The sequence below is a fragment of the Manis javanica genome, chromosome 16 (assembly GCF_040802235.1).
Source record: "Manis javanica isolate MJ-LG chromosome 16, MJ_LKY, whole genome shotgun sequence".
Classification (NCBI taxonomy): Eukaryota; Metazoa; Chordata; class Mammalia; order Pholidota; family Manidae; genus Manis; species Manis javanica.
Window position 1 is genome coordinate 17,401,195 of NC_133171.1, and position 20,138 is coordinate 17,421,332.

Here is a 20,138-nt window from a genome sequence, read left to right on the forward strand (position 1 = left end):
CACATTTAATTGTTTGAGATAAGTTTCACTTCATTCATAGTCCAAATTAACATATTTTTTTCTACAAAACAATCATCTATAGCAAGAAAGAAGTAATTAGAATGATATTCCATCTCAGCCAGAAAAAGTTCTGCATTTAAGTAACACTGCTGTCACAAACACTAAAATATTTATGGAGTGAATATGCTGAGCAAGACAATGCACTAAAAACTACAAGACAGACTATGAATTTTTTTTAAGTTTATTTGTCAAGCATTCAGGTAAAACTGAACAACTGAAGCAGAAGATTGACGGGCTCATGATGAATTGGATGACCCCTCACATTCAGTTCTAGTACCAGCGACCTTCTTGCCTGAACGGTGCAGAGGACGAAGAGCAAGGAAGAAGGGGTCTTGGAGAAGCTGGCGGAGTCAGGACACAGCAGCCCACAGCACTGACTACAGAACCCACCCACAGAAGTGCCCACAATGTGCCAGCTACACATAGGCAGGAGCACGCGGCCATGCTGGGAAAGAGATGAGGTCTCAGGCGATCTAATTTATCTGAGTCACCAGGCTAGAGAATAAGTGTCTATGACTCCAGGCCCCAGTGCAGAGCTCTGCCCAGGGTACCATGGACTCCACTGGCTTCCCCAGGAGAGGCAGGCGCCATATCCCAGCTCATAACTAACAGATAAGGTCCCTGGTCTCCGAAAGCTTAAAGATCAAAGGCAAGAGTAGGAACAGCTCTCTACCCATCTTAGGGATGTGCTCAGCCTAGAGCTGTAACCTCTGGATTCAAGCTCCCCCATGCTAGAACTTCTGTAATTTACTTTTGAAAGGTTTTAATGGAGAAAGCATAATAAAAAACGTAAGTTATTTTCAGATACAACTCCAAAAACTGTCTCTCTTCGCTAGTGTTTAATCAGAACAGCGACCTTGCAGAGATTACTGGCATGTTTTAGCTTTTATCTTTGGTCAACAGCAAAGGCTTTCTCTGCAAATCATCATAATAAAAGAGAAGTACGTTTCATTTGTGAAAGTGGTGGTTAACTACTAACCACAGGTTAACTAACAGCATAAAAGATAGTATGGGGTCTCATTAGTGAAATCACTGGCACAAGATAAGTGGACTGAAGTATCTTCTAGAATAGGGTAAAGAATCTCACAATACACTAGCCTTGCTGAGACCAGTGCCTCTCCAACTACAGTGACAGATCAATTTTTATTTCCAACCTCTATGAACCAGTATTTTTGTAAAATACAATGAAAATGAATTACAGGACATTGCAGCAATACTCAATTGCCTTAAAAGTTTCCAAATGTTTGCATTAATTTTCCTATTTGTCACGGACACTGGTCAACACTTAATGGCCCATCCATGCACTACATTTCAGGTAGCACTGGCTTGGACCATTAAGGATAGTATTCTGGCTTGATGTCTACTCTGGCCTCACTCTAGACGTTGGGTAGAGGATTCTGGTTGTCTGAGGCTCACGTTATTGTCTCATCTAGCTCAAGAGAACCTTTAGAGCAAGGTTTGATTTAATCACCCAAAAGGAGAGAGAATTAAGACTTCCAACTCACAGGAACAGCTGGACTGTGCCAGCTTATCACTGATCTTGGCCTGGGACTTGCTTTCATTATGACCCAACGGCTGAGTCATACGGAAGCAACTAATCCCCATGTGTAGTTACTGTTGTCTATCCTAAGAGCACATGACACAACTGGCTTATGTCAAGCTCACTCATCAATGACCAATATATAAAGAAGTGATATCAGCCCTTAAGTTTTAAGTAAGTGAATGACTATGATGTCTGCTAACTTCTTCTTGGAAAATATTTTATCTTGAGACACCGCCTCCTGCAGAAAGGTGTTGTGACCTTCCAACAGCTGTCTCTGGGGGGGACACCCAGGCTGAAAGAGCTATTTCCCAAGAGAGCAGGTCCAGAATAGGGCCATGGTTCGTATCATCAAGATGCATGAACAAGTCTATCATGAACTGAAAAAAAAAGAATGTGTTATTTCTAGACACCATGCTAAGAATATAAGGACTCAATAAGTCATTACTGAAGATACTAAAATACGTAGTCATTTCCAAGAGATTAAAGATGTCCCAGATTTTATCCTCCCACAACATTAAAAACATTAACCCTAGTATAACTGTGCTGTAATGTATATTCAAACTTCTAACAGGATCTCTTTGGAACCTAATTCAAGCTTTTTAAGAGCACTTCTGACCAAATGCTTCTACGATTTTTTAACAGAATGTAATTTAATAGGCGAGTAACCTAAGAAGACAGCATTTGAGACTCACACTTCCCACATGTGCTGACAATGGCAACAGTCATTTGATGGCAAACGTCAAGAAGAACTTTTTACTTTGTTGTGGCCACTGCACCTCACAGAGGGGCAGCGGCAGGACACTGAGTAGATCACGGTTCTCAGTTCAGAGGTCACAGGAGTAGCTGCTGTGCACCCTCACCTCTATAAAGACAGTCATGCTGGGCCCTAAAAGCATCCCCCAGAGTACAGAACAGAACAGGGCTCAACTCTTCCCCATTAACTCTGTGTTTACAGATTCGTATTTTGGATTATTTCAGTGTTAGTCACCTGTTGACTTGGGAAATGTTTACATTTGTATATATGTAATACCTATCACAATACCTGGTAACATGGTAAGTACATAATAATTTTATTTTCAGAGGTATTGTGATTACATCAAGTTAACAACTGTTTCATGTTTTAATCATTAGAACCAGGAAGACAACAAAATATTTTTAGTAGTTATTATGTTGCTCTAAAAACAACTTTACTTATGTGAAGTAAATTCACATTTCTTGGTCTTTCATTAATTCACTTAGATATTTACAGCGCACCTAGACAGCTCCCACTGGGACTGGAATGATAAACTCTGGACATTACAGAGAGAAAGTGAAAGCACAGGAGTCAGGTTGACTCCCCAGAGCTAAGACGTTACTTTAAAAAATGGTAATACATTCAACTATGTAATCTCAAAGAAAATTATATTCCCCTTCAAGGGACCCATATACCATCATTTTACGTCTGACAGATGGCAAATAACAAGACAAGGCAACATTTAAAAGAGAAAGTCCCAGAACTTCTAAGAGGAGTTCTGCCGGGAGGACCATCCCCTCCTAGGAACGATCTGACCGCAGTGTCTGCGAACGACTTGACGCACAGAACTGCCGGGCGGCACTGACTCCTGAATTTAAAAGAACGAAAATCGCCAAGGGATTGTCAAAAATGATGACTTTAATAGTGACAGGGAAGGCAAAATAAAATGCAGATTTTCTTTCTGGCCCAGTTTCCAAATTTTTTACTTTTTGTCCCCTACATCACCCCATACTTTCTGCCTCCACACTCCAATCTTCTACCAGGAAAAATAAGACAATCACACAAATGCAGTCACCTGACAAAAACTGAGCTTTTTAACCTCAGCTCACTTCTCTTGTTTATGAACATGCTGAATCTTTATTATACTGACCACAGCACTTGGTTGATACTTTTCCAAATCTACATAAATAACCACACATACCCTACTCAGCTGTGCTTCAGAACTATGACCTCACTCCACTAACTTAATGAGAGGAATTAAATACTCTGGGCATGAATCTTTGAATTTCATATCTTTACCTCAGAAACCAGATTATGTCTGGCAAATATTTAATTAGAATCTAACATGAGCTAGCTTCCAGGTTATAGAAAATACATAGTGCAGAGTAACAGCTGACCACCACGAGCAAAGGGAGGGAGGGGGTGGGTGGGGGAAGCACACTGACAAATCTGGGGGGTCGGGGGGGACAGTGATCCCAGTCCAGCACAGGCTATATCTCAAGTCAGTGTCATCAAAAAATGGTGTTATACTAAAACATGAAGGGACACAATTCCATGAACACTGCCTTCCATTTGCCTGACAGAATGAAGGAATTTTCTCTACATTAAATTGATCCCTCAAGGAAAATAGACCAGTAAGTTCTACACTTACATCTGCGCCTTTTCTCCTGCCCCTACGGAAACGCACACGGTCCCCCTCCCTTTCCAATGCTTACCTTTCTAACTATGTACATAAAACTGTTTAGACAGTTTCTACTGTCAACAGATTTCTAACATGTAACCCCTCCTCCTCTAAACAAGCCCCAACAAGGAGTAATTTTCCTGTAGCAAATCTTAACTAATCTCTAACCGGGTTCCCAGCATTATTTCCATTAATTGGTGTGAAGCAACTGATAGCATGACATTGCAAATTCATAAGAGCTTCACCTCCAACTACATCCCCCTCATTAATGATTCCTCTCTCTCCTCCCATTTCCTGTACATAGGCATTGACTACTCACCCTCAGTGACCCCATTTGCTCTCACCTTTCTAATTAAAGCTTTCTAACGGCCCTTTGTTTCTGACCGTTCTCAGAAAACTTCAAAATCCATGGTTAAAAATAACTCCACTGGAGTATGCCAAAGCACATCTTCTGACCCGTTACACACTTCTGCCATCCTTGCTGCCATTTCCCAAACTCCCGCTGAGGCACTCGGTTCTTCCTGGCCAGGTGACTGGAAGGGTTTCCTACACAGTCCCGTGTATGTATCTCCCAACACCAACCCACATTACAAGCTGGTACCAGCACTGCCTTCCTAATGCTGCTCTGATTATTCCTCGCCTCTGCTCCAAACCCAGATGGCTCTCCTTTTTCTTTGTCGACTGAATTAAGTGTAATTTCTCATCCTGGGGGCAATTAGATCCTTCACACCAAAGACAGTTTATCCCACTTTTCCTATATATCCTGGAAACTCCAGACAAAACAGACAAAATTACCTTCTTCATAAACAACTTGCATGGTCCTTAGCGATGTTTTATCACAAGCCAGACAAATGCCTATCACGTGGCCACTGCAGGGAGTCGTCAGCATACCAGGGACAGTCCAGAAGTAAGAGCTGCATTAGACAAGAGGCAGCTGACCTCATGAAGCTCAGCTCGGAAAACAAGTCGAGCACCATGAAGCGGAACGACGGACCAAGTGGACTACAAGTTATATACTCAAAATAGCAGACAAATAAAGAGGAATAATTGAACATAAAATTAAGAGAAGATATAAAGGGAAAAGATAAATGTTATTTAAGAAATAAACGGTACCCTTATTATTTGCAGTATGACCAAATAACCCTCTCAGCTCACCCAAAATCTAGCATGACCTAAATTTTCAACTTCATTGGCCAAAGCAACTAATGTGTTTTTACATTTTAAGTCAGAAATGTAACAAAGCATAACAACTTTGTTGAGTCTAATGGTGACTCCAATAATTTAGTAATACATATAATAAAACTTAGGGCAAATGCAAATTCTTTTCCTAAATGAAAATTATAAAATTTATATGAAATTTATGTGTCTATATTTAATTTGAAAGCAATAAAACTTTGAAAAGTGTCATGATTTTGATGGGACGGATGATTTTTCTCTTGAAAGATATCATTATGGGTATAACTCTTTTAAAACATTTCAGTGTAAGTGAAAAAAGGCAACATACTCCATCAGAGATAAAAAATAAAATAAAATCCAAGCTGAGATGTTAAGAGTGATACTGTGGACAAAACCTCACTGAGACACTTTCATCCGAGAGCCAATAATAAGGGCGCCACTGATTCAGGAAAACACTTGGTAGTCAGAGAAGGTCAAAACATCTGACCTCAATGCAGAAAGCATGGAATGAATGATCTGAATATTAAAAATGTTATTTGCTAATTTATTAAGGATCAATTCTATACTTTGAGAGAGTGCAGCAAATACCCAGTGGACTTTAAAAGGCTCATTTTAGGTGTTTCCTCATTTTAAGAAACACTAAATCCAAGAGAAGGGAAATTCAAATAATACACATGAAAAAATTTAACTTAATGCTATTTAGAATGGCAACCTAAAGCAATTTTTTTTAACTATATGACTCTTAAAAAGCATTTATTCACAAATATTTATTGAGGACTCACTTTGTACTAGACAATGAACTCAGTGACAATAATATAGTGACAACTGAAATACTTTCAGAAGCCAAGAAGTTTATGGTTCTGTGGAAAATACAAATCACACAGTCGGGGAAGCACCACTATCGAGATGCTCTAAATGCACAGAGGGAGGAGATGCACGTAGCCCGTCACGGAAGGGAGGAGTACTCGGCTGCAAGGAGCTGGATTGCTACCCCCAAGGGCCACGGCCCAGGGGGCCTGGGAGCACACGGAGGCCGGACTCAAGGCACAGAGGGACCCCGCGCTTGAGAACGTCAAGTAGCCCAGTATGACAGATGGTGCGGTGTGAGGTGGGCAGCAAGAAAATGGACAAGCAGCCCATGGAATCCAGAAAACAAAGCACCTTCGAGAACAGACTGTGAGAAGCGATGCTCAAGAGGTCATGGGCAGCTGCAAAGTCACCTTGAAAAGATGACATGGATCCTACCTAACATAGTAACACTTGGCAGACTCCAGAATACTGACTTGCTTAAGAAATGTGTTCAGTCAAAAACAGGCTGCTCAATTCTGAGTGTTCAAAAAGAGAGAGATTCTCAGCAACATTTTAACTTTGCCCCCCACTGGCACACTGCTCAGGAGAAAGGACGCTTAGCCAAACTCCACGCGTCATTGTCCAGTTGGCTGGCAAGGCAATCGGCACTGTGGAAGGAACCTTGCACGACCCCATTAAATTTTCGAATTACGTAAGTCAATGACCCATTCATTAAGTAAATGTTTATTAAATCTCCACCATGTACATTCCTGTATACTAAGGATACAATGGTAAACAAGAGAGTCCAAGCCCTCTGCCGCCATGGAGTTGATTACTTGCCCACGAGGGAAGGAAGCCAAGTACCCAAGAGCTCATGTAGGTTTCAAGGCTAAGAAGGGTCACAGAGGAAAAGCAGGCACATGTGGAGGAGAGAAAATGAAGGCATGCTGCAATTTCATGCAGGAGTTTTTTTTTTAATTGCAACATCTTTAGGAAGGATCATTTTCACTGAAAAAGAGGGACTGACCAACAGCCTCATCTTATGTTTGGCTCAGGCTCGAGAGGGAGATGAGATCCTCTAGTCAAGACGATAACTACATTTCTCACTGTTACATTCTGATCTAATCCCCAGTCTACGAGATTGATGAGTCCAGGATCCTGAATCTTCAAAACTGAAGGTCAGACACGGGTTCAGGACAAATTCACCGAGTCAAGTGAAAGTCTTCCCATGAGGTTTTTTGGGGAAAACCAAAGACTTCTTCAGCCTTCCCAAGTGCTTGGCAGCAGCGTGAAGTACCAACCTGAAGGTGTAAGACTGGAGACCACTGACGACGCAACAGTGCGGGAGAAACAAAGGCACTGGCTTAGAGGGGGGTAGGGGCGGCGCACTCGCTGGCTCGGCACGGAGGGGGCAGTTCTCAGAAACAGGAAAGATGAAATCAGAAGTGCTTTAAGGAATAAGGAGCCTTGGGCTTCATCAACTTTCAGACTATAATAACATAAAGTGGGAAATAAGTGACTTTTTGAGATGGAGTCATAATTTAAAGGAATCAAGTTCAATAAATGCAAATAAAACCAAGTATGAATGAGTATACCAACAGTTTTAATCAGGCAGAGACACTTCAGATTAAGACATGCAAATTAAGAGCACTTAATATTCAGTTCTGATGCTTACTTGCACTTTAAAGCTTATAAGAGTGACATTTAAAATGTTTTTCATAGTTAATAATCAAAACATGGTTGGTATCTTGGGCAATATTTACTATAACTCTTCTTAAAAAATAGTCAAAGATGATGAGTGCTTTAACTATTACACAGAATGAAATACTCTTTAAATAAGATGTTAACTAAGGGCATAGCTAGAAATGAAATCCAGTTTATTACCAAAAAGGAGAAGTTAGAATAGTATTAATCAAAGATATAAAACTCTGCTGCAAATGAAAGTGTAAGTTGTATGCAGGGAACATTCTGGGGAACTATATTCATGTGCCTGAGAGCTTTTTGATTTTTTTTACCCAATAAAATGATCAACTACTTTTCTATGTTACATGTCAGGGAAAAAAACAAATTCATGGAGTATACTGAGTGTTTTATGAGTAAGTTTTGAGGGAAGCTTACCCAGTATTGATGGAAATTATCTCGATCAGTGGGTTCTTCCTGATCTTGGGCAGATCCAGTCGTGCTCCCCCCAACCGCTTTCCATTACCCTTTTTCTGACCCAGGAGTCTCACAGAATGACCTACAAATAAAGCATATGATACACATTAGCAGGAGTCACACAACTTCCCTCAAATTTACTGCTTTCAAGAAATGTTTTAATATTTACACTCAACTTTTTCTTTCATGGAAAAAAAAACAACTTGGAGAAGATGTGATCACTGAACCTAAGAAATACTGCCAGCAGGCAACAGCTGTGTTTGTGTCCTGCAAGCAAAACTGCTTTGCTTATATTTGCACATTTCTCTTGCACAGATGAAACAGAAATATCCTCAGAATGTCATTCCCCAAGATATGAATGCTCCCTAGCACAGACCAAATACATGTATGATACATACGTACAGCACATGCGCACAGGCCTACCGCCTACTGACACTACAGGGGAAAATACAGAAAAGCAGATTATGGGCTCAAAGCAAACAGCAAATCACGTAAGAATAAAAGTACTGAGGTCAAATGACATTTTAGTGTGTATTTTTAAAAAAACAGAAGTTTCCTGACTTATTTTAGAAAACATGACAAACAAGAATCAGACCACAGACATCACTAAAATTTTTTATAATTTTGAAATTCAGAATTAATTGCAGAGCTATAGAAAAAATGGAAGAATAGTACAAAGATTTCCCATCCCCTTCAGATTCCCTAATTATTATTTTGTCATTTGCAATACACATGTAATACGATAACATAATACATTTTATTTTTATAATTTCATTGATACACATCCTCTTAAATTCACCCACTATGAGTAGACAATTCAATGATTTTAAATAAATGTATATAGTTGTGCAATCATCACAAAAACCCAGTTTTAGAACATTTCCATCACCCCCAAAATTCCCTCAAGCTTATTTATAGTCCATCTCTGCTCTCATACCAAATACACCATTTTGTTGACCAGCTGATGGACATCTGGATTGTTCCCAGTATCTATTATGATAATGCTTCTATGAATATTCATATACATGTTTTTATATGGACATATGTCTTCATTTCTCTTGGATAGATTCCTAGGAATGGGATTGGTAAGTCACGTGGTAAATTTATATTTAACTTTGTAAGAAACAACTGTTTTTCCAAAGTGGTGGTACCATTCATATCCTGCCAGGTATGAGGGTTTGAGTTTATCCACACTGCTGCAAAGACCTCATACTGTACCTTCTCCTTGACAACATTCTAGTGGGTGTGTGGTGGCATATTACTGTGGCTTGAATGAATATCATTCCCATAATGACTGATGATGCCAAACACCTTATCATGGGATCATTAGAGAAAAGCAGCCAAGGAAGAAAGAATTCCTCCTGGCCAATGCTGAGCCGGGTCTGCAGTGCTTTCCTGCTTTCAGACTCGGGAATGAGAGAGAAGCTCTTCCGGCATCTCCCGCCTGCCCAGCCGCAGACCTGGACTCACTCCGACAGCTCTCCTGACGCTCAGGCCTTTGGACTTGGACTGGAACCACACATCAGTGGCTCCTGGGCCTTCGGCTTCCCAACTGCAGATCTTGGGATTCTTGGCCTCTGTAAATGTGTAAGCCAGCCGCTTACCCCACATCTCTTTATAAACACAGACACATCCCACTGCTTCTGCTGTCCTGGAGAACCCTCACTAACACAAATGTCTACTCCAGTATTTTGACAATATTGCAATTGGCCTATTTGTCTTAATATTGAATTGAAAGAATTCTTCATATATTCTGCTTATAAGCTCTTTATCAGATATGATTTGTAAACATTTTCTCTCAGTTTGTAGCTTATAGTTTCACTTAGACATGCTATCTTTTGAAAAGTAAATTTTTTTGATTTAATGAAGTTCACTTTATCAATTTTTTTCTTTCATAAATCATCCTTTTGCTGCTGTATCTAAGAACTCTTTGCTTAGCCCAAGAACACAAAGATTTGTGCTGCAATTTCTTCTAGGAGTTTTACTGTTTTCTGTTTCAGGGCTAGGCTTCACTTTGTTACTTTTTGTGAATAGTAAGGATCTCAGTTTATTTGTTGCATATGAATATTCCACTGAAGTGCCATTTCTTTTCCCTCCTCCTTCTTTGTGCTATTGATGTCACACATATTAACACATAGCTTTGTAAACCCAAAAATACAGTGCTGTAATTGTTTTATGCAATTACATTATGTTTTAAAAAGAGTGAAAAGAGTATTTTACATCGACCCATATAATTACCATTTCTAGCACTCTTCGTTTCTCCTGAGATTTCAAGTTGTCATTTGGCATCACTTCTTTCTGCCTGAAGAACTTCCTTAGTATTTCTTGTAAAGGAAGTCTGCTAGCAACAAATTATTTATTTGGGAATATTTTTATTTTGCTTCATCTGTGAAGGATATCATTGCTGGATATAGAACTATTATTTGACAGTTTTCTACTTTGAGCATTGAATAATCATTCCACTGCCTTTGATCTCCATTCCTTCTGATGAGTATTAATTTTATTGTTGTTCCCCTGTACATAATGTATCACTTTTTCTTTATGCTTTCAAGATTTTCTGTCTTTCAATACTTTGACAGTGATGTCTCTAGGTGTGGGTCTCTGTGATTTTCGTACATTAATTCATGTGACATTTTGGATCCATAACATTTTTTCACCAAGTTTGGGAAGTTTTCCATCTATTTCTTAAAAAAAAAAAAAAACTTTGACACTTTTTCAGTATCCTCTCCTTCTGTGACTCCCATGACACACCTGTTGTGTACCAGATGTCCCACAAGTCTTTGGGGCCCTTCAATTCTTTTCTGTTCTTAGACAATTTCTATGCAATTTTACTAATTTTTTTCTTCTGCTACCTCCAATCTATAATGAAGCCCATCTAATGAAAATTTCATTTCAGTTATTGTACATTTCAATTCCAGATTTACCATTAATTTTTATAATTTCTTTTTATAATTCTGTATCCACATCATGTCACCATTCTTTCCTTAAGTTGTTTTAACATGGTTTTACTTAGTATAGGGCAGTCTCTGCTGAATCCAGCACCTGTGGTCACTGAAAGACAATCTGCAGAGACTGCTTTTCCCCTTGGATGTGGTTAAACTCGGCTTCTTTACAGGTATCGTAATGTTCTGTTGAATACTGCACATTTTAAATAATATACTGTAGCAACTCTCAGTTCAGCTCCTTCACAACCACCAAGGGTTGCTGTCATTTTGTTCAGTCTCTTACCTGGACTAAATCTATGAAGTTTCTCTATGCTGAATGGTCACTGATGGCCTTGCTTAGTTTCTTGGTAGGTATTTTCCCCCCAGGCATGACTTCCCAGATCAACTCTATTATATCTGCATAGCTTTTTGTTCGGCAAAGACAGGTCACACATTTATCTAAATCCCTTTAGTCAGTAAGATTTCCACTACCTGCTGATGAGTCTGTGTGTGAGCTGGTGAGGGCAGTCCAAGTCAGGGCCATTTTCACATCTGCCCCACCTCCTATTTTCTCCTGGGCATTCCTGAGTCCTCGCCTACCTTCTCAAGATGTGCATGCAGGTGCAGGCAGGCAGAAAGGGGGCTCGGGCCCACTCCATATCTCTGGAGACTTGCCAGGCTTCCTATCACTGCCTCACCTGCCTGAAGTCCCTGTTAAAGCCCTGGCTAGTCCCCACCCACTCTGTGCACCACACAGGCCAACAGCGCATGGTGGATTGAGCCATAGACCCTCCTTGTCACCTGGCACCAAAATTTCCACAGTTCTCCACATCAACTGAGTCTGCCTGGGATTACAGGCTGCCCCACCCTGGTTGAACAGCCCAGCCCACACACAGAGTGGGGGGGCTCGGGGAAAGGGAGGAAAATGGGAGCCCCAGGCACAAACACCACAGACTCAAGGTGCTCTTAACCCAAAGGTAAGATTTTTTCACAAATAAAATACTTAGTTTGCTGAATGCTATTAGTCAATTTCAAGAGTGCTAAAATTGTTGGTTTTCAACCATTTGTCCAGCTTGTAGAATCTGTTGACCTTCTCACACAATCATGCCACAAGGAAATCAAAGCCAACTTCTTTAAAGCAATTATTCACAATTATTGCTTGAAATGTATAACTAATGCAGTTAAAACATGCTAAGCAATTACACACGGTTCACTGCCACTCATTTCAGAAAGATACTCCACTTAAACATCTCCTCTACGGACAGCTTTTCACGGCCAGAATAAAATCACTAGCCATGGCCTTTCTGCACTCAGTACTTTAAGAAGAAACATGAAGTACTTCACTCGTTCTGGGAATTCTTATTCTATGCAGAAACAAAGCTAGAGGGAAGCAAGCATTTGGACTGACAGATTTCACAGACTTCCAAGATCCGTTGAGCTCTTCGATCAGAAGTCCAGTTAATGAAGAGGTGAGCCAGACGGGCATGATAACGTAATAGTTCTCTGAGAGATGCCAGCAGTTCAGTAATGACTCTGCAAAGACACACTCTTTTCATACTAGCATGAGACAAATTTCATTATGTCCTGCTGAGACTCAGTAATGTGCGGCCTGCACTAATGACATTTGATAAATTATTCATCTTCACTATCTACATGCAAATAGGGGAACATACCTCTGCCTGATGATATAATGAGTTATTTTCCAATCCAATGATTCATTAAACAGTGGCAAACCTCACTGTAGTCTGGGTTTCTTTTTTAATTGAAAAATACAGTGCACTAAAAACAGAGTAGGAAATAACGTAAAAGTCCCTCATTATATCCGGCCAACAATGAAAGGAAGGAAATTCGACCACAGAACAATCATTTTTTAAAAGATGAACTAGGAGAATAAAACTTTTTTTATATACCATCTCTTTCAAAAATCCTTTGGCAAACAGAATTGCTGATTCAAATTAACTCCGTGTATAGACCATAAAGTAAAAACATATACTGTAAATCAGTACCTATTATATGGGCAGTTACCAGTACTGCTACCACCTAAAGCAAACAGAAATTTGACAAAATGGAAAAATAAACTGAAGGAGTATTTAAAGAAGGCATATCTTTAGGAAGAAAAGGACAGAATATAAGGACTTACGAACAGGGAAACATACTGAGGGAATAAAGATGTTAAAGGCAAAAAGGAAATCTTTGGAGCAAATTTACACTAAAAATGAACACACTGTAGGACCATGAAGCAAAGGCCACGCACAAGAGCAACCACACATGGTGCCCATGCTGGTCCCATCCCACCACGCGATACCCGGCACTGTGATGCAAAAGGGCTGCTCCACGAGCACCACGTTACTCTGTGGCACTGCCACCCTCTGTGACCAGCTTGATGAGAAAGAGGATAACAAGAAATCAGGACAACAGAGTTTGAATGAAAAAGAGAGGGAAAATACCCATTGTTACATCACTCCAGTCGCATGTAACAGGAAGTTAAAGGAGGGGGCGTTCTCAGGAACAGCTGGGAAGACTGATGCTCAGTGTGACCAGGTCAACTGATAACATGCGACCACCGAGGACACAGTGATAAACATGTGAAGTCGTTGAAACAGAGATATGCAATCTTAATACAGGATGAAAAAGGAAGACTGCCTTATACGGAGAAAGGGACATACGTACTCACGTGCTTTATTTCAGATCTCTTATCTTTTCCATTTTAAATGTAAATGCACACTGTCTCCTCTAAATAATGGTCAAATCTGTCTCAGTGGGTTTATTAACCTTTAATAATTACCTCTGTAAGCTGTTACTTAAAAGTGCCACATAAAACTCAGACCTGTTAAAGCCAAATTTAACTGTAAGCCTGAGACTCTCAGCAGTTACTTACAAACCAGCTACAAAACCCTGGCTCTGTGCTGGTCCTTACATTTGATCTAACCCACTAAAGAATGTTAGTAAATGCTATATTAGCTAAAATCATTATATATTGCAAAATTTTGAACCAAAAGCTAGTCCTTTTTATATAACTCATTACTGTATGCATTTTTGTGAGTTCATAATACTGAAAATCTATGTAGAAAATAAAAACACGTGCCTGTTTTACAGAATAATCACTATACTATTTGATTCAACAGTCAGTGTTGTTTATGGATCTTCAAAAGCAGAAAAATATTTCCCAAATCCCACCATGCCAACCACGCTGACCACTACCAACGCTAAGGGAAAACATCGCACTGCATATATTAGGCAGTCCAGCCCATCAGCATGTCAGGAAACCAGTCATGATGGTCACTCACAAAGGGAAAAGAACCAGCCTCTGGAGTACAGCACATACATTAACTGGGTGAGGGAAACAGGACTACCTACAAAATGTAATTTATTAATTATAATTTGACACATAAACAAATCTTCCCTCTTCCGGTTCTCAAAGCTCACAAGGGTCAAACAAATGAGCTTTAGAATATCACCAAGTAACACAGAACCACCCATGCTGGGTGTTTTTTCCACGTTAGTTATTTTTTCTTTTAAAGGCTCTATAAACAGCCAGACTTTCCTTTAATACTTCACTCATTACACCTAATTTTAAAGGCCATGCATTGTTCCCTTAAAATGTGACCGCCCACCTCCAGCACCAGAGAGCCTTGTGCCCAGCTTTCCTGACCCCTCAGCAGGTGCTCCCGCTTTACACAGACGCAGTCCTATTAACTGCACATGCAGAGACCCGTCTGAACGCCGAGCTCCGGGGCAGCCTGCTGGGAAATCTCCAGGAAAGCAATGCGACACCATGCAGAGGGCAGAGGCGAGGAGGAGACTGGCAGAAAATTCAAGCACAACGTTAAAAAAGAGTAAATGAACTGTGGCCATCAAGTCTCACTTAAGTAAATTTAATCACATCAAATTGAATATTGAGAACACATAGATAGATGATTTTATATTCAGCAGAAATAACTACGGGAAGAAGAAAGAAACCAAATGAGAAGTAAGGTCCTTGGGAGCCTAAGTTCCCGGAGCACCTGGGGTCAGACATGCGTGGAAGTACTCAAGAGGAAGCGGACCGCTTCTACCTCAAAGAAAGGAGAGTGCTAGAAAAAAAGGAATGAATTTCAATTTCTCAGTCCTATTTAGGGGGGGGAAGATGTGATGTTTACATTATTTGTGAAAACTCTTTCCAAGATTAATTTTTTATGATTTTCTGTTCTGTTTGCATCTGTTGTATCTAGTTACATCTTCTGATATAATGATACCCTACCATTTTACAATGCCACATATTTGGAAAATACAGGCATTCCTCAGAGATACTGTGGCTTCAATTCCAGACGCCTGCAATAAAGTGAGTCAAAAGAAATTTTTGGTCCCAATGCATATAAAAGTTATGTTTATACTATCCTGTAGTCTCTTAAGTGTGCAATAGCATTATGGATAAAAAATAATGTCCATACCTTTATTAAATAATGCGTTATCACTAAAAATTGTTGACCATCACCAGAGCTTTTATAAGCCTCATCCTTCTGGCAGAGGTCCCGCCTCGACGCTGACGCTGCTGGCTGATGCGGGCGTTGCCCGCTGAAGGGCGGCTGTGGCAGTGTTTTAAAACACACGACAATGACACCACATCAATTGATTCTTCCTTTCACACAGTTTTGAGTAGCAGCTGATGCTGTTCTACAGCATTTTGCCCACAGTAGGACTTCTTCCAAAATGTCAGTTAATTCTCTCAAAGCCTGCCCCTGCTTCATCAGCTGATAACCTCGTGTAATGTTCTAAATCCTCTCCTGCCATCTGAACAATCTCCACAGCCTCCACCAGGAGCAGAAACCACCGTCCGTGCTCGTCCACCAGAAGCAGAAACAGCTCCTCGTCTGCTCAGGTTTCATCCAGAGATTCAGCAGGTCAGCCCCACCTCTAACTCTAGTTCTCCCACTGTTTCCACATCTGCCATCGCTCACCCCACTGAAGTCTGAACCCCTCAAAGTCACTGGAATCAGCTTCTTCCAAACCCATGAATGCTGACACTTTGACTTTTTCCCATGAACCATGAATGTTCTTAATGGCGTCTAGAATGATGGATCCTTGCCAGAGGTTTTCAATTTGCTGCTCCCAGATCCCTCCGAGGAATCACTATCTTTGGCAGCTATACTCTTATGAAATGTATTCCTTAAATACTAAGACCTGAAAGTCAGAATTACTCCTTGACTTGTGGGCTGCAGAACGGATGCGGTGTTGGCAGCCTGAAGACCACATCCACCCTGCCCCCCTCCACCAGACACTGGCATGGGGGCTGATGAGCGGGGCAGTTCACGCACATGGTTATGTGTATTTCACAGCACAGTTGAACACAATACTGCTAACACAAAAAGCCCAGTTCTGTGCTAAAATTCCTGATTGTTGTTCATTTTCCACTTCATAAAAACAATCTGGTTAAGAGACTATTGCCAAAACCAGATTTCACTGAAAAGGTTTATTAAGACTTGGCATGAAGGAGCCCCACTGTGAAAAACCACACCTTCAAAAATGAAAAGTCTTCTAGTTCACGAAGTAGAAATTACATAGGCTTGAGCTGTATTCTTAGTTCTAATCAAAAGACTGATCCTTTTTAAATGCAATTTAAAGAAATTACAATTAAAGTTGGTTATGAAATGTGTTACAAACTGAAAGTCATTGACATGAGAATCCTCCTGGTCACAGCTTCAAGACTTACTGGCCTAAACACAAAACCAGGATCTAAAGCATAAGGCATATCCTTTAAAAATATGGAGGGATTTCCACGACCTAAGCTTTAATTGGTCAGGTCAGCTTTTTCCTGGTTGCTTACAGTTAAAGAACACTGCTGCTCACATCCTAAATCAAGCACCTTCACAGTAAGGTAACACTGAAATATTCAATTCAAAAAAAATTTTTTTAATGAAACAAATCTTTACTAACTCCTTACCAAAAACAAAGGGTTCTGGCACAAAATAAACTGATAAATAAACTGAAGAGAGGAAGGAGAGGGGAAAAAGATCAAAGAAGAAGGAAGGACCGTGAAGGAGCAAACACGCACCAGAGGGCACGAGTGGGAAGGGGAGGCAGGGGCGCAGCGACAGGCGCGGAGGTGACACCCCGGGGGTCTCGCCTTCTCACCTCCCTCAGCCCGGGTGAGCGGCCCGACAGGTGCAGAGACAGGGGCTTAGGGACTAGGTTCCAGAGCACAGGACACGGCGGCCCACCCGCGCCGCCAGCAGTGCCAGGGCCCCAGGGAGAAGGCGGGACGCGCACAGAGAGGCCGGGCGCAGAGGCCGCCCGGGGACACACGCGCCGCCCTCACTGGGCGGCTGTGATGCTGTCACGATCTACAGGGCTGAGGACGCTGCTCGAAGGCAAAAGGACAGAATATACAGAATATAAGGCAAGGCTTTCAAAATGTTCAAATACGGTTTTTAAGGTTTTGAAGGACAGGGAAGTAGGTCCCAAATGCACTGATAATGACGATCAAATTTGTGAATGATTTTTTACGACACATACAGTGACGCTGATCTCGGGTCACGCCCTGTGATCTGACGCCCCAGACACCACGGGCAAGTGGGGAGCGCGGCCCGGCGCCCCCAGCCTCCGTCGACTCCCGGCCTCCCCCTGCCTCTCCACAGACTCCCCAGTTTCTCCCGGCCTCCGCGGCCTCTCCGGCCCCCTCAAACCCTACCCATCCCGAGGACGGGGCAGCTTCCTCCGAGGAGAACAGCACGCCGGGGGATGGGGTGCTCCCCCAGAGGCCCCCAAGGCGACAGGGCCGCACAGGGGCCGCGCCTCCCTCTAAGCAGGGCGGAGGGGCGCAGTGCTACCCGCCGCGCCACCATCAGGACTCGAGGGCCGCCAGCCAGGCTCCTGTCCCCTCTGCGAGGGGTGGCCGTCTGGAATGCCACCCTTGCGCCCTAGGGACTGGCCGGAAGCTCAGCGTGGGGGGGCGGACAAACACCAGCCCCCGGCCGCCAGCCCAGAGGACAGCAGGCGCAGGAGGCCCCACGCAGCCCGGGTGCCACTCAGACAAAGGGTGCGCTGAACTGTCCCAGTTCCAATACGATTTAATGTGTTAGAAGCCATGTCTTATAAGGGCATTTCAATCACTACCGCTTTTACAAAGACATTTGAATTACTCAATAAACGTCTGCTTTATTATAAAATAGTAGTACTGATAAACTTACTTAAAAATCCAACCACAGTTGATATCTAACTGGAGATTCTGAAACTGAGTTTTTTCTTCTCCCTCAAACTGGTAAGTAAATGAAATTTTACTTATTGTCCCAGTCTCAGAAGTAACTACATGCTGTATGCTTTGTACACAGTTACAGAAGGAATGTTCAAGGAAAAGATGTGCATCTCCAAACATAAGAAACAAAACGTTAAAAGCAATCAAGTATCCTTTCTCTACACCAATGACTAATACTAGGTTTTCTAAGGAAAAGTCCGTGGCATCATCTAATAAATACCACAACTAAGTTTTTCTAGTTGTTAAAATTTTCAAGAAAAAGAGAATATCAGATTTGAATTTCTTGTCTATTCATATCTGAGCCATCAAATTACGCTATGCTACCAATTTTGGGGGGCTATGGTATAATACATGATTTTATGACAATAAAATATTTTAAAATACATTTTTCAAGGATGATAATAGAAAAGTGAAAGATGTAGATATTGCTCCTCTAAAATGTCCTGGTTTCCCTTGTATATTTCTTTTTTTTTTTTTAGGAAGCTAATATATAAAGTACTAAAGATTTACAAATACAATTTACTGTTGTATTAAGAACAGTCAAACCAAAACAGAAAACACCACAATTAAGCTACAACCTCAACTATATTTGAAAAATGTAACCAAGCTGTTAGTATTATTTTTCTCTAGCCTTTTAGTCCTAACAATTCTCACTATATTTTACTAATTCTTTACTAAAGAACATACCATATTCTCTAAATGATGGTTAAAACTTTTCCAGATACATTCTATGCACAGAGTAAAAAAGCATGTACCATGTGCCAATTCTCTTAAAAGTTAGTTATAATGAAGGTACATCATGTGAGGAATAAGGTTCTTAAGTATATTAAAATTTTTGAATTTATATTAGTTTTCATGTTATCTATAAAAGCCTCAAAGCACGAATAACTGATCTACTTGGTGTTTTTTACCTGAAATAAAAATGATTAATATACAGACAGGAAAATCAGGATGTTCAAACTAGAAACTATTTTACACTAAGTTTTCACAAAAGTCTAGACTACACTTATACACTTTCAGACAATTCACTAAAACTTGTAGTCTCACCTTCATGCCACCTTCCAAGGTAACATCAAGATTTTCCAGAGTAGAGAGGTGACGTCACCAAGATGGTGACATAGGCCAGTCCTGACTTCGCACCCATCACAAGAATTAGCATCTATTCAAGAACAAGACAGTCCTGAGCGAGCCCTAGAGCATGAGGGTGGGCTCACTGCACCGTGCTCCCTGGAGTAGTGCCACAGCAGCCAAGACACCGAGGCGACCTCAGTGTGCCCTGAGGATGAAGCGGCTGCGGATGAGGGGCATACACATGCACCAGGACACTATTGGCCATGAAGGAAGCACAGAGATCCTGCCATCTGTGACAACATGGACGGACCTTGAAGGCATTATGCTAATGAAATAAATTAGAGAAAGACAAAATACTGTATGTCCTCACTTACACGTGGAATCTAAACAAACAAACAAAAAAAAAAAACCCTCACAGAAAAAGAGGCCAGACTTGTTACCAGAGGTTGGGACGAGGAAGAGGGTAGAGGGAACCAAAGGAAGGTGGTTAAGAGGTGCAAAGTCCAGTTAAAAGATAAGTAAGTTCTAGGGCTGGAAAGTACAACAGGAGGGCTGCAGCCAACGGGGCCCCGCGCTGCACCGCACAGTGTCAACAGAGTGGGTCTCGCGGGTTCTCATCAACAGAACAATTTGTCCCCCTTATTCTTTTCTCCTTTCTTTTCTTTTTATTGTATCTGTATGAGAAGATGGATGTTTGCTGAACTTAATAATGGTTAACATTTCACAGTATATGTAAACCAAACCATTGTACTATACATCTTAAACTTCTATGC

The 20,138-nt window shown here is 41.2% G+C and overlaps 1 protein-coding gene across 4 annotated transcripts in view; it reads right to left on the reverse strand.

Moving 5' to 3' along the window:
* The window catches only part of CDKAL1 (CDKAL1 threonylcarbamoyladenosine tRNA methylthiotransferase), a 633,245-nt gene that overhangs the window by 394,889 nt on the left and 218,218 nt on the right, over positions 1 to 20,138 (reverse strand). For all 4 annotated transcript variants that reach the window (XM_073224446.1, XM_073224444.1, XM_036994284.2 and 1 more), the window contains one exon: positions 8,101 to 8,221. In XM_073224446.1, coding sequence (XP_073080547.1) covers positions 8,101 to 8,221 — 121 coding nt within the window. The remainder of the gene's footprint in view (positions 1 to 8,100; positions 8,222 to 20,138) is intronic.